The 14,137-nt window shown below is 36.9% G+C and overlaps 4 protein-coding genes across 6 annotated transcripts; 1 reads left to right on the top strand and 3 right to left on the bottom strand.

The window, feature by feature from the left end:
• Positions 1 to 106: 106 nt before the first annotated feature.
• Positions 107 to 5,484, bottom strand: LOC18028106 (isoamylase 1, chloroplastic). The gene is made up of 18 exons (XM_006411174.2): positions 5,059 to 5,484; positions 4,783 to 4,965; positions 4,560 to 4,652; positions 4,229 to 4,381; positions 3,998 to 4,089; positions 3,492 to 3,633; positions 3,309 to 3,416; positions 3,017 to 3,102; positions 2,837 to 2,908; positions 2,628 to 2,754; positions 2,390 to 2,476; positions 2,198 to 2,290; positions 1,633 to 1,788; positions 1,251 to 1,334; positions 1,044 to 1,124; positions 890 to 972; positions 626 to 743; positions 107 to 517 (listed from the first exon to the last, which is right to left on the bottom strand). Exons 1-18 carry the CDS (start codon positions 5,398 to 5,400, stop codon positions 254 to 256), a joined length of 2,364 nt encoding a protein of 787 aa, XP_006411237.1. The 5' UTR covers positions 5,401 to 5,484; the 3' UTR covers positions 107 to 253.
• A 2,180-nt stretch (positions 5,485 to 7,664) lies between these two features.
• On the top strand, positions 7,665 to 9,299 carry LOC18028105 (uncharacterized protein At2g39920). 2 transcript variants are annotated; one of them, XM_024148516.1, is made up of 6 exons: positions 7,665 to 7,737; positions 7,823 to 7,870; positions 7,980 to 8,068; positions 8,171 to 8,606; positions 8,680 to 8,871; positions 8,966 to 9,299. In XM_024148516.1, exons 3-6 carry the CDS (start codon positions 8,005 to 8,007, stop codon positions 9,129 to 9,131), a joined length of 858 nt encoding a protein of 285 aa, XP_024004284.1. In that variant the 5' UTR covers positions 7,665 to 7,737; positions 7,823 to 7,870; positions 7,980 to 8,004; the 3' UTR covers positions 9,132 to 9,299. The 2 variants fall into 2 exon arrangements, with proteins under 2 accessions (XP_024004284.1, XP_006411236.1); XM_006411173.2 differs by having other exon boundaries at positions 7,696 to 7,870.
• Positions 9,121 to 11,482, bottom strand: LOC18028104 (uncharacterized protein At2g39910). Its single transcript, XM_006411172.2, has 8 exons — positions 11,377 to 11,482; positions 10,768 to 11,284; positions 10,576 to 10,662; positions 10,269 to 10,459; positions 9,960 to 10,155; positions 9,793 to 9,857; positions 9,582 to 9,683; positions 9,121 to 9,496 (listed from the first exon to the last, which is right to left on the bottom strand). Exons 1-8 carry the CDS (start codon positions 11,415 to 11,417, stop codon positions 9,400 to 9,402), a joined length of 1,296 nt encoding a protein of 431 aa, XP_006411235.1. The 5' UTR covers positions 11,418 to 11,482; the 3' UTR covers positions 9,121 to 9,399.
• A 333-nt stretch (positions 11,483 to 11,815) lies between these two features.
• Positions 11,816 to 13,981, bottom strand: LOC18028103 (LIM domain-containing protein WLIM2a). Of its 2 annotated transcripts, none has more exons than XM_006411171.2 (6): positions 13,766 to 13,981; positions 13,249 to 13,486; positions 12,684 to 12,783; positions 12,554 to 12,591; positions 12,376 to 12,465; positions 11,816 to 12,271 (listed from the first exon to the last, which is right to left on the bottom strand). In XM_006411171.2, exons 2-6 carry the CDS (start codon positions 13,384 to 13,386, stop codon positions 12,026 to 12,028), a joined length of 612 nt encoding a protein of 203 aa, XP_006411234.1. In that variant the 5' UTR covers positions 13,387 to 13,486; positions 13,766 to 13,981; the 3' UTR covers positions 11,816 to 12,025. The 2 variants fall into 2 exon arrangements, with proteins under 2 accessions (XP_006411234.1, XP_024004206.1); XM_024148438.1 differs by having other exon boundaries at positions 13,249 to 13,413; positions 13,766 to 13,972.
• Between the last annotated feature and the right edge of the window lie 156 nt (positions 13,982 to 14,137).

Raw genomic sequence — 14,137 nt, 5'->3', positions numbered from 1 at the left:
ATTGTCAATGAGTGGGCATACCTGATACACATGGCGACCGAAGCCCCATTCAGATTCTTCTAACCAGACATGGACCTTTATATTACAAATAATTGTCGTATGTGCATAATGCAAAATGCATCTCGTTTGCATTACAATTTATAAGAAGATAGACACTAGCCTTCAGAAATTTCCACATGTTTTGTGATTTCTCTAATATACAGAAAATGGTATATATAGTTTATATACAATACTTTTGAGGAATCAAGCAGAGTCAGCTATCGTCAACTGGTGAGAGAAGAAGAATGATGGAAGAGTAGCTGAGCATAGGGTACATATTAGCATCTAAGAAGTGCCTGTATTGCTTCATCGCAGTATCTCTCTCTGGGAGATCCGGTGTTATGCAGTCGAAAGGGCTCGGTTTGCTCGTGTCTACAAATGGCTCCCATCGGTATCCTGGCCGGTCAGGCAGTGAGACAAGTGTGGCTAAATGACTTGCGTTGAAGGCCACGTAGATTTCTCTCTTCACTGAATCCACCTGCAAAAAGAAAAGAAAAAAAAAAAATGGTTAAAATCCACCAAGAGCTGTCAAACAAGAGACAATGGCTTTAGCAACAAGGAGAAGCAGAGAATGAGAAAATGGTACCAGTGAAAATGCAACAAATCGACTTGTTTCAGACCAATCTGGCATCCCAGGAGCAAGACCATGCCATTGCAGACGCTTTGCTGTTGGAAAATCGCTCAGGCCAAGTGATTCACATTCACTACAAGACAATCATAGTCCCCATCAATCAAAGAAAACCCAAAAGGAGGGAGATACAGAGGATTGTAAGCATGTCAATTATCGGATTTAAAAACCATATGAAGCGATCATCGAATCGATTAATTCTCATAAATGAAGATTACATACTCGCGAAACTTGATCAGAAGACGGCAGAATCTGAAGTAGTCAGAATGTGCTTCTTCCTTTTTATCCCACCGGAAATAGTTCAGCTGCATTCTAATTGTGTCAATATTATTTAAAAGCTAAGATTGACATCAAAGAAAAAAAAAAAACCCTTTACATAGTTGTCATGGCAATAAGTGTTGTTGTTTCCCCCTTTTGTATGGCCATATTCATCTCCCATGTAGATCATCGGGACACCCTGGTGATAAACAGATCAGATAAAAACGAGGTTGCATCAAATGTTGCAATTTCAGAAATGGAAAGGAAATAATTTTTTTTAGTCAAAAGAGCTTAAGCAATCAGCTTAACAAATGGTTAGTTTTACCTGGGCAACCATGAGGGAAACAAAGAAATTTCGCATCTGTCGTTTCCTTAATTTCTTCACCGAGAGACTCACAAAGTCTCCCTCCTGCAGCCCAATACCAATTAAAGAAAACCATAATAGTTTAGGTGAAAGTCTAATAGCCATTTCAATTCAGCTTTTAAATATTCTACAAAATGTCTTCTGAGACTGAATTACATATTTTTGCACCAAAACTACCAACTTCGATCCACTCTATAGTCTTTTTAAAGAAGCTGAGAGCTATTCAAGAGCAATTATCTCTAGTATTACTTCTAACGAATATTTTAGCCATTATACTAAAAACATTTGTGAAAAAAGAGCAGAAAGCAAGTTCCACACAATTGCAAATAAATTAGTATCTCACCTCTCCACAGTTCCAGCTGCAATTGTGATTCTCTCCATCATTATTCTCTTCTCCGTTTGCCAAGTTATTTTTATTGTTGTAAGTTACTAAATCTGCCAAAGTAAAACCATCATGCGCACATACAAAATTGATGCTGTTCCAAGGTTTCCTACCTCCCTGATACACAAACACAATCGGATATTATACAACAAAAGTATATAGTATCTGACACTCTTATCTTGAGACACAAGTAATCTGGGCAGTGTAAAAGGAAAAACGAAAGCAGCATGAAAGGCATAGATTGAAGACAATAACAGTTTCGTGGGATCAGTGAGACTGCCCTCCTGAGAAAGATCAATCAATAATTTACAACCGTTTTCAACAGAACCACAACAACTACCTACCTGGTTACAAAAAAGAAAGGCAAACCTTTGAATCGCTGAAAGCCAGCCAAAATATATTCATAAATAAGAGCATTCCACAATACCCTAATTTTCAGCCTTAGAAGCACACCAATTGTAAAGCCTGCCCTACTTAGATATAGGGTGTGTGCAGATACCTCAGAATAATAGAACTTAACATTTACCTGATACAAATTTGGGCTTCCACAGAGACATTCAGCAAAAGCACCGGAAAAGCCATCGGTGCCTTTTATGAAGTGTCTCACAACATCTCGGAACTGAAATGGACAAGACTGCCACTGTTCAATATTCTATTCACAACAACGATAGATATCATGCACATACGAAATGGAAACTGCCACGAGAATTATCAAGACCTTTCCATTCCACTCAGACCAAATGCCCCAGTGCGGAAACATGCCAACTTGGTATAGCCCACCCGCATCCCATGCTTCAGCTATTAGCTGCTCGCAAAGAAGAAACATAACAAATAAACAGACAATAATGCTTTAACTAAAAATTGCACGCAAACAAGGCCAAAATAAATATGATATGCTCTAAACAATGAAAATCGAAGTAACCTACAGAGGAAATATTAAGGAACTAGTTGATCACCTTAACACCACGAAGTATTGGATCATTACTTATCATGTCAATCACTGGAGGGCAACTAACTGGGGTACCAGTTGTCAGCAAGTCACCTTCTACATCAGCCCCATAAACATTGGCTGCATCCCAAAGGCTAACAAAAATAGAACAATAAATATTCCAGAAACACACAAACGAAAGAAACACTCATTTGACGTACTCTAGAACATTTGCACCTGCTGCTCCTTGACATGATTGAACCAAGATCAAAGCGGAAGCCGTCGACATGCATTTCTGTTACCCAATATCTGTTTTCAAGAGAGAGATATCCGCAGGCTTAGGACGAATTAATTTTTGGAAATCACTGTTAATTTAAAAACAGCCAAGCAATACGTTTACACTATTTTGGGAAATACCTAAGGCAATCCACTATGAATTGACGCACCACAGGATGATTGCAGTTAAATGTATTACCACAGCCTGAATAATTATAGAACTCGCCCTGTCAAACCACAGCATATGCATAAACTTTAGATTCTTTACTAAAGAATCATATCGTAATCATCAGTATGAGACTACAAACTAGAAAACCAAAGCATTATGGGTATTAATTCCAGTATCAATATTGGGTGGAATGTGCTCTACTTTTTTCAACCTAGTGCAGTGAAACTATTAAAAAGATACACATGACTGCTTGGTGAGCATTACCTTTGGAGCAAGCATGTAATAGACACTGTTATCAACTCCTCTAAATGAGAAAATGGGTCCTTTTTCATTGCCTTCAGCTGTGTGGTTCAAAACGACATCCATGATAACCTGCTTAAAATCTATCAAGAACTGCATCTGTAAACCTAACAACATATATTTAGCGACCTGGAAAATAGTTGTCACCTCAATTCCTCGCTTATGTGCCTCTTTAACAAGAATTTTGAACTCATTTATGGCTCTTCCGGCAAAGTTGTGAGAGCTTCCCGATGAGTATCTGATCATGGGCGAAAAGAACCCAATGGTAGAGTAACCCCAAAAATTTACCCTGAACACGCAAGACAACCTGATTAGACATGCTATATGCAACAATTAACCAATTAACTGGGTTATTTAGTGAAGGTTAAAGATGGTAGGTTTCATGTAAGTGAGCAAGCTCAATCTATGTATTCCAGATGTATGTTAAGCTGTTTCACCCTTCACTAATCGGACGTTTCTTGAGACAACAACAATCCTAGTTCAAGAATTTCTTGAGATTAATTGATTTATTCTAGCACCCACAGATTTCAACCACAAGTGGTTCTACTATATAGTTTGCTCATCCCAGAAGGCAGTCGATAAAAAACTGACAGAGCAAATCTATCAGTCGGAAGTATTGTCACTAATCAAAGGCATCTGGTCAAATGGCATACCTATGGTCTCCCAATATTGTATTGTAGCTGTAATACTCCAGCTCATTAAACTCGTGGCATGGCATTAGTTCTATGCAATTTATCCCAAGCTCCTGTCAGTATTTAAACAATTTAAAGTTGGCAGCCATAATTGCTATTTGATTAATTATTTTCTTTGTAAAATCTTGATGACTTCGTGTAAATTAATCATGTGAAACTTTGTTTCAGCAGTACATATTTGATAGTCAGTACCTGCAAATGGTCAAGCTTCTCTGCAACACCCTGGTATGTGCCAGGGAATTCAATTTTGCTAGATTCATGCCTTGTGAAACCTCGCACATGCGTTTCATATATGACAAGATCCTTCTGTGAAAGCTTCAGATGCATATCCCCCTCCCAATCAAACTGTATAGCAGCAAAGACCAATACCATCACATGCTAGATTTTACTAAACAAGTAACTCATGTAAAGAAAGAATAACTTGTATCAAATTTACTAATAATAATTTTGTTCCTTCGAAACAATATCCAATGAGTAGATCACCATGAATATCATTATGTCATTCAAATAAATACAATGGTACCTCTTCATCAAGAGTGGGCACCATACACGCCATTTGAGGCCAACAATTTTCATCAGCTCCCAAAACTCCAAACTCATCTCTGCTTATAATTGCCTACCAAACCAAACGGGAAACCAATTATAGCAAGTAGAATTAGAAAAAAAGAAAAAGAGAAAACCAAGCCAAGCGATTATCTCATACTTCTCTATGTATTTACTTAGAAATAACTTCAGTTTACAGCTACCTTTGCGTAAGGATCCAATAAAATATTGGACGAGTCATAGTAGTGACCTTCTTCAGGAGAAAACTTCCCGTCAAATCTGTAACCATACAACATATCTTTGAAATTCCCTTCCAAGAACACATGCCAGATATGGCCGGTTCTATTCGTTGACGGATCGAGCTCAATCTCCTCCGTCACTTTGTTCTGCAACGTGTGAAATCAAACCCAAACAAGAAAGGGCTTTCAACAAAAATGTCGGTTGAATCGAATTGTAAAACACTCGCGATAAAAGCTAACCTGACGGAGATCGGAGAGAGAAATCAAGCAGATAGTGGCGGAGACGGAGTTTGCAGAGTAAACAGAGAAATTGACGCCGTCGTTTCTTACGGTGGCGCCGAATGGGGAAGGAAGTCCATCGGAGATAAGAAATCTCTCTGATTTAGGAGGTTTCTCCGCTACGGCGACATTTTCAGCTTCGACGCTTCTTCTGTCCTTGGCGGAAAGCAACAGTGGCTGAGCAGCTGGCCGGGAGAGGCGCTTGAAATTGGGCGCGCGGATTTTAGGGAAGTTGTGGTTAGAGAAGAGAATGCTTAGCTTGTTGCGATGGAGTAAACTGGAGCTGCATTTGATTGCATCCATGGATGCTCTCTTCGAGCAATGAAAGAGAGACGACGAAGTGTTGACACTCAAAGAGTGATCATTTGATATCTACTTTTTCATTTTTTTTTCTTCTCAGAATTCTATGAAAGAAAAGAAAAGAAAAGAAAAATAGAAAAGCTAACTTGTTACAGGTGGCTATAAAATGGGCTTCGGGCCGGGCCGGGCCGGGCCTCCATGCATATAATTGGATTTATTTATACATCATCTAAATGAATTCTGATACCAATATAAAATATTAGTATATACGTTGGATGATATTAGTGTGGTGGTACCATTAAATATAATTGAAGCAAAAATGAAAAATAGGTGAAAATTGTTAATTTGTTTTCAAAACATATGGAGCACTGCATGCACGTGATGTTATAAGAGCATCTCCAATGGTTGGCTTTATTTTTGGCTCTAAATATAGAGTTCTTTAAAAATAAAAAAAGGATTTACTCCAATAGTTATCTTTATATCTGATTCTAAAAATAAATATTATATTTTATTCTTTAGTATTAATTGATGATAAGACTTTATACTTTTGAAAATTTAAAAATGTTCTTTCTATTTTATTTTGAGTTAACGTAATTTTAAAATTTTAAAATATATATTGTTATTAAAATTTAAGTTAAAATAATTTTATAATAAATTATTAGTAGTATAAATTGAATTCAGTGTAATATTGTTATTTATATTATTGTTTAGGTATAAGATGAAAAGATATTAAAACTAGAGGATTGTTTTGTAAATAAAAAAGTTCTATTCTAAAAATAGAGTCATGAACAATGTTACTCTATATTTATAGAGCAACATATATGGTACTATTGCAGTTTATTTTACTCTAAAAATAGAGTTTAGAGCAAGATATAGAGCACCATTGGAGATGCTTTAAGTGACACAACTCTATCATTAACCAAGTAATTAGTGTTTCTACGAAACCCTATAACAAAAATAAAGAAAGATTAATTAGTGTTTCTACATTAAGAGTTGTCACAATATTACATAATTTCTTCATCTACCGTTATAGGTTATTTCATAGAATCAGGAGACTCCATTTCCATATACATATCCTATATCTTCAACTCCAATATTATCCAACAAAACAAACTTTCCTAGTCGTAAGATATTTTAAGCTGAAAAGTTGGGGACCATAATAAATCTACAAAAACAATAAAAAAAAAAATCTAAGAAAAGATGAATGATAATTATTTGGAAACGTACATTTGCATTGTTGTCGTATAAGCTGTAAGCATACGTGACAAACACATACATATACACATATCTAGCTAAATTAATTATAAAAGACAAAACTCATCATACTACCAAACACTAAAGCCATATTGGTTTGTATGGATAGAAGATTATTATCAATTTTTTTACCAAAGATTATTATCATCAAGTTGTGTTACTAACTCTTTCAAATCATTTCCTCCACGAGATTGGAAAAAGAAAAAATATATATATGTATCAAAGTAAAGAGACGAGTTTTCCATATAAGGAGTGGCCATACATACTGCTAACGCCGGGACCCGTTTCCAAATTCTTCAATAATACAAAAATAGCTAGGGATAATAAATCGTTAACGTACGTTTAAAAAATTGTCGTCGTATACGCATAAGAGTCAAATACATTCGTATATGGTCCCAACGAGATACTTCGATAGAGATACTATGCTATATATTCTGAAACAAAAATTAAAAGACATAAATAATAAAATGAAAAAGAATAATGAATTATGAATGAAGACTATATAGAATCATCAACTGTCTTTCATGTAATTGAGAATCTATATATATTTCTGTTTAATTAGTTAGGAGGTGATTTCAATTTTTAACATCCAACTAATCTATTAAGATGAATATAGACGTCCAGTAGTTTACGTACCAAGTTTTCTAATGTGTTGGATATAGCCGTCGTTTGTAGGTTAAAAAAAAAAGTTTTTTAGGTGGTTTATTCCGGATTCAAAAAGAAAATTGGTGGATCTGAATAATTGGATCAGTTTTTATGTATTATTTTAATCAAAGGTGGTGCGTTTATATATTTTTTCTTATAGTCTTAATTATTGGATTAGACCAAAAAGGCATATGAATAATCGAGAAAAGGATTGATCTGTCAGCTGATAATTCAGCTTATCCATGTTTAATTCTATAAAGAATGGCGCGATATACACATTTAAATTTTAGATTCATTTTATTTTCATGTCTCCACGAAATTTGGAAAATGAAAAAGAAAAAATTAAATTTGAAAAAGAACAGAAGACGAGGTTAAGTTGATCGGGTTATACAAGATAAACTGAGAAGATCAAGTTGATCAGATCACACAACAGTCACGTGTGTATGTCTCTCTGTTTTCTTGTGACGAAGGGGCAGATTTTCTTTTCAGCTCTTTTTTTTTTTTTTTAAACCAAGTTTCTTTTCAGATCTTGATCGAACAAAGATTCGTTTTGGCTGTGGAGCTTCTCTACAAGGTAAATAAAAGTGTCAAAACAAAGAAAAAACAAATTCATGAAATCTGCAATATTTTGTTTTTTGTTCTGAAAGTATCAAATTATCAATGATGTTTTATGATCATCACAGCTTTTGCTAAAATAAGTTTAAGAAAATGTCGGCTTATGCGCATCAGATGGAGAGGGAATTTTCAGGTCTCTCCAGCCGAGGCAATTCCGGTATATATATATATTCATATAATCTTCCAAACATCTGGTTCTCGAGTTAAAAACTAGTTCTTGCAATAATCGTCTTCTTGTCTTTTGTTGTTGTTTTTACAGAGATGGGGAGTCGCTTTTCGATAGAATCTGGATGTTACATGACATCTTTAGCAGCTACCATCTTTATTGCTTCTCTTGTAACATTCGGAGTTCTGATGCTTACACTTCTTGTAGCTATATCAACCATGTTACAGAGCTGTGAAAACCAGAATTCTGGAGTCGTCGAGGTTCAAAGACTTGATGACGAGAGTTTCAGTTACTGCAAAATCTTGTCTTTACACTCGCAGCTCAATAGATTGGAAGAAGAAGAAGAAGACACTACTAGTATCGAGTTACCATTGTTATGCAGAGATGTTGCTTTACGCAGAATCAAACAAGGAATCTACTTGAGAGACTTAAACTTCACTATCCAAATGGCTCTCAACTATTTCCAAACCATTAAACCGGTGAAAGATAACCGCGATGTTGTTGTAATCGATATCGATGAAATCAATCTGTAAGTTTTCAACTCTCAGTGTTTCTTTTTCAGTAAGTATTTGTTAATTTTACTTCTTCTTCTCTATATGTAGATTAGAACAAGAGAGTTACATTGAAGAAGCAAAGCACCAGAGAAGCAAACTAACACTTGGACTATATTATAAGCTAAGATCACAAGGCTATTCAGTGATTCTGTTTTCAAGAAGACCCGAAAGAGAGAGAAATTCCACGGCTGAGCAGTTAAAATCTAGAGGATACAGAGATTGGTCCCATTTGGTCATGAGGTTTGCAACAGACGTCAACTACTAATTTCATTCACATCAAAGTAGCAACAAACCAGAGATTATATAGAACTTATATATATTCTCTTATATGCAGGGAAGATACAAGACAGAAGGAAGAGTTAGAAAGAGGATACCGCGTGATTGGAGTCATTGGTAATCATATGGATGTGTTAAGAGGCCAGTGGAATTGGGAAAGCAAGCGTCTGTTCAAGCTTCCAAGTCTTACCTATAATGATATTCTGGATTACAGCGAAAGATGAGTTCGCAGAGTTTTTGATGTGCAGCGACTCTACTTTTCAACTTCAAAATGTGTATATGTTTTCAAGAGTTCCTGTGATATAGTTCTATACCACTCAAAGATAAGGTAGACACATTGTAAAATTGATCACATTACATGTACCATTTGTGATATACCATTCTACATGCAACATCTAGATAAAGTTTAAAAAGAGTGAAGAAGCTCTATGTTGCTCTTTTAGTCACGACCCCTAAAAACTCTTGAGCGGAAGAGAGGCTCTCTCTCTCGGGTCAGCTAGAGCTAGTCCATATAAATTCGCCAACCGTGCTCAGATTTGGATCCTCCTGATACTTGCTCCACGCTGACTCAAATTGCAGGCTTTTGCACCTGTTAAAGAGAGAGATAGAGAGCTTAAAAAAAGGGACAGATTTGAACTATCTTGGCAGTGTGTCTGATAAGCATAGAAACATACTTGCGGAGTAGCGTCAAGATACGGAGGATAAGATGTCTGATTTCATCGCGCTCTTTACGCATCGATGACTGTTTGTACAAGGTAACAAGCTCCTCCACCAATCTGAAGGGGTCCAAAATCAAGAAAATGACTATGATGTTAAAGACTGGATTTAAGATAAAAGAGTTTATCTTGAACCACTTCTAAGTCATTAGTGTTTAGCGGCATAAACCTTGGGATCACGGGTGAGTTTCTAATCCACGTCAACTTTACGACCGTCTCCAGTCTCTCAAGAACCTATACGGTTATTGCAGGTAGTATAAATTCCATGTTTAATCTTATAGAATATCAGAATGAGAAGGAAAATCTAACATTCCTACAAAATGAGAGTGACTATACCAACAAAACGGTTTCGGCGTCATCTGAATGCATCCACTGAAAGAAAAGAGGGAAGATTCGTCGAAAATGAGCAAGTAAGAATAGCCCAAGAGCGTCAAAAAGTGGTTCAATGAATCTTAGCCAAGCGATACGTCGCTCTTTATTTCTTGGTTGGCGTTCCAGATGGCCAAGCATCTCATTCATGATCCTTTCGTACCTTAAGGAACGAAAAAAAAAAATATTCAAAATGAGCAATGGTTTGAAAAAAAACTTTTTTCTTAATTCTTCATCTTCTGAACATATGCAACTGTAAGAGAAGGAATCAATTACCACGGGCTACGGGGATTATTTTGGTGGATTTTAGTCACAAGAAGCACAGATAACTCTACCACATGTATCCAAATCTCATCATCCGAAACTATGTTCTGGCAGCACGCATCAAGAACCACTTCTCCATACAAACTGAGATCACCTGAACTCACATTTCTAGCGAGATGTATAAGGCTTATCATACCCTGCCCCTATTATCAAGCAAAGAGAGAACATCAATCTCACTACAGCCTTAAGCTACAAGTAGAAAAAGCTTGCATCATGTTATAACTAATAAGACAGAAACCAATTTTCAAAAGGGACTTACTTTGACTTGAGGAGACCAATGATCAAGTGCTGTCAAAGCACAAGGAATCACCAAGTTGCAAAATTTCGCCAAATTCGGTTTCTCAACCTACCAAGAACAAAAGACATCAAACACCTCCAAATTATACAAATCTCTAAAAGGTTAGATTTTTTACACAACAGAGCAGATTTATTCCTAAATTATAATTCAGACCTGAGTCACAAACCACCTGAGCTGGTGAGCCGCCAAGATCGCATAACCAACTGGTTTTCTCGCCATTGCAGCTGAAACATCCTCTGCATCACTGTTCTTAGCAGTTGAGCTCTCTTCGATTCTACCTTTCAAATCCGGTAACACAATCGGCAACAATTCGATCACCAATCTCGTCTTCCCACTATCCACCACTGATTCCTCGAGCTTCTCATCGTTATTCTCGGGAAAGTCACTGAAATGCTCCCGAGAAATCTCGCAAAATGCCGATTCCCCTGCGACTGAGAGGTTTTCGGGGATCCATGAGAGGAGTTCGTGAGTGGAGGATCGAGAAGAAGAGAGAAGGGCACAAGCAAGCGCGAGATTCTTGATCGACGCGTGACTGTCTTCCTCATTGATTAAGCGAGGAGACGAACTGTTTGGTAACAGGGACAAGAGTATATCTTTAGTTGAAACTTTGCTGCTCTCTTGAGGTGTGTACTGTGTGCATCTGAGAATCGCTGCTATTGGTTCAGATAATCTGAATCCTCAAACAAAACAAAATAAATTAGGGTTCTTCCACTAAAGGGTTCGAAAAGCAGAGAGAGATACAGAGATAACTAAGGCACGCACCGGAGAAGACGGCTTCGGAGGTCAGAGGTTGTGTTCGACATTTTGAAAACCAAACTTGGGCTCGTGACTGAAACAGAGTTTCACTTAAAGCTTCCCTCAATCTAAGACGAGAACATCAAAAACGGCAACAGTTCATGCGTTTTGGATGATAACAGCACCTTTTGCCCCTGATAGAAGTTTTAGGGAAATACTTCCGGAAGAAAAGTGTTTTGTTGTTGCAAAGTTCTTATCTTTAGCCTTTATACTGTGTAGTTTCAATGAAAGTGTGTTCGGGTACAATTCAATCTGGGGTTTTTGTAGCTTTCTTAGCTCGATATCAATCTGTTTTACAAAGCTAAAGCTGCTTTGTACTTTGTAGTTTCAATGAAAAACCTGACCGGCCATGAAAGACAGCGATTCATCCGGTCCAACAGGCCGGTCCGCTCAAAGACTAAGACCAGAACTGGAACCGAGAGTTATAATCATAACAAGAACAAACTCAAGAGAGACCTACGAGAATCTTATGTCTGGTTCATTATGGAACACAAGAAGAGCATGAAGAAGTGAATACAGGTAAAAACAAAACATTACACACACCAAAGACAGACACAAACTGAAACCTGGTTGGTAGAAACTTTTTATATTTTTTTTAACTTAAAAATGGGCGAATTCAAGATTCGGAAATGGCTTCTACAGCAGCTACAGCAGCTGCAGCTGTAGCAGCAGCAGCAGAGCGTTTGATGGAAGCAGATTTGATGAGGTGATTGTAACTTCCTTTCTCCTTGAAAAGCTGAGCGAAATGGTGTTTGCAGTACAAAATCCCCTCGAGAGCTGCATAGTTCGATGGAGAAATCGGGCATCCTCCATGTGAACACTTGAAGCAAGATTTATGGTAACACTGGCTCTCCACAGTTACCTACATGATTATTAGAAAACAGAAGAAGAAGACATAAGAACTTACTGTGATTTTCCCGACAAAGAAACATCACAGAGTGAAAGTGTTCAAATGTATATATTAACCTTTTCGATAGGATACACGGTTTTACTGCAAGTAGCACATTTGTCTTGAGTTCCAGAGAACATTCCAGCAACTCGGCTAGGTGTCCTTGTCTGAGAACAACCAAGAAGAGAATAGAGTCATGCTTTTCAAGTCATGTAACTAAATCAGAACATGGAGCGTTTGTTAAGAAATGATTACCAGCTCAGGGGTTGGCTTGTCAGTTAATGGCTTTGCAGCTTTGAAAAGAAAGAAAGTTGAAGATAAAATTAAACACAAGTAGAGCTGAATCCAAAGTTAACAAAAAGATGAAGAAACAAGAGTTACATACGTGACTGAAAGTTCTTGTTGAAACTACCAGTCTCCTTGAAGAGCTGCTCAAAATGAGGCTTACAGTACAACACACCTTCCATTGATGAATAATTACTCAGCTGTAAGAACCAGGAAAAAAAAACCATCAACATATTTTTTACTTGAACATATAAAGCAGACCAGTTTAGATAAAAGTCTTTCTATCTAGAAAAAACTCTTCATGAATCACAGAACTAATAACTATACTCAGGAATTGCTTTTGGAAATTAATCATTCAAGCTTCCTTGGTGGATCTTCAAACTCAGAATGTCGATATCCAGGAATTGATGAAACAGAGTGATGAGGGAAAGCAAAAGAGGTTAAGAAAAACCCATAACATTCTCTCGCTATCTAGAAATTGCCCTAAACTTTTCACACAAATAGGAATTGCTTATGGGAAATTTGGCCATTCAAGCTCTACTGGTTAAGCTTGAATCTTGAATACAGAATAAGAACATCAATGTAGATAGTGTCGATAATCCAAGAAATGATCAAACCTTCATTCATAGAGAGATGAAGGGGAAAAGCAAAAGAGCCGAACTCACTTGAAGCCTGCTTTTGCAGTGAGAGCACTTGAAGCAAGACTTGTGAAAAGGGACTCCATCAGCTGAGAGAAGCTCCATAGGGTACACTGTCTTCTCGCACGCCCTGCATTTCTGTTGAGTTCCTGTAAACGACATCATTTTTGCTTTGGCTTCTTCACTATTGTCCTTCACGTCGAAAGATCACACATTAAAGAGGTTTAAGAAAAATCTCTTCGTCTTCCTCACTCCCCCACAAACCCTATAACATTTCAAAACCAGTACTTTAAAGAGGTTTAAGAAAAATCCGATCACACATTCTTGATTTTTGCACATTGATGGTGCTAGACTATTCGCATCAATTCAAGATATTCAAACAAATCGATATGGTGGATTGGATTAATAAGAATTTCCATCAGATGATTTAGTGACTCAATCAGAAAAAAAAAAAAAAAATCGGCTTTTCTTCTAAAAGGAATTACAAAAAGCCAATTTTAACAGAATGAAATCGCGAAGAATTAACAAAATGCGAATTCTTTACCTCTCCGTCGATCTGATCAACGCAAAATTGAGGATAGAGAAATGCAGGTTGAAACTGGAGCTGAAAGGGAAAGGGAAATCGTAAAGATCAAGGCGGCGAAGAAGAAGAAGAAGACGACGACGAAGATGAAAGGTAATGATTATTGAGCACGATCGACAAAATAATGAGATTTTTATCTAACGCTTTAGCTCTCTCTCTTTTTTTTTTTTTTTCCTTTACGTTGAACTTTGGTGGAGACAGTGGGGTTCCACTTTGGCCGGTCTAATTATTTTTATTTTGAAATGTAACAGCAAATCATTGGTCAGGTTTATAAAAAAATCCATTAAACAAAACAACAAATTCTGTTTTTGTATTTATTTTACCTTCTCTACC

The sequence above is a fragment of the Eutrema salsugineum genome, unplaced genomic scaffold (assembly GCF_000478725.1).
Source record: "Eutrema salsugineum unplaced genomic scaffold, Eutsalg1_0 scaffold_10, whole genome shotgun sequence".
NCBI classification, from domain to species: domain Eukaryota; kingdom Viridiplantae; phylum Streptophyta; class Magnoliopsida; order Brassicales; family Brassicaceae; genus Eutrema; species Eutrema salsugineum.
This window is presented reverse-complemented; position numbering and strand designations above follow the sequence as displayed.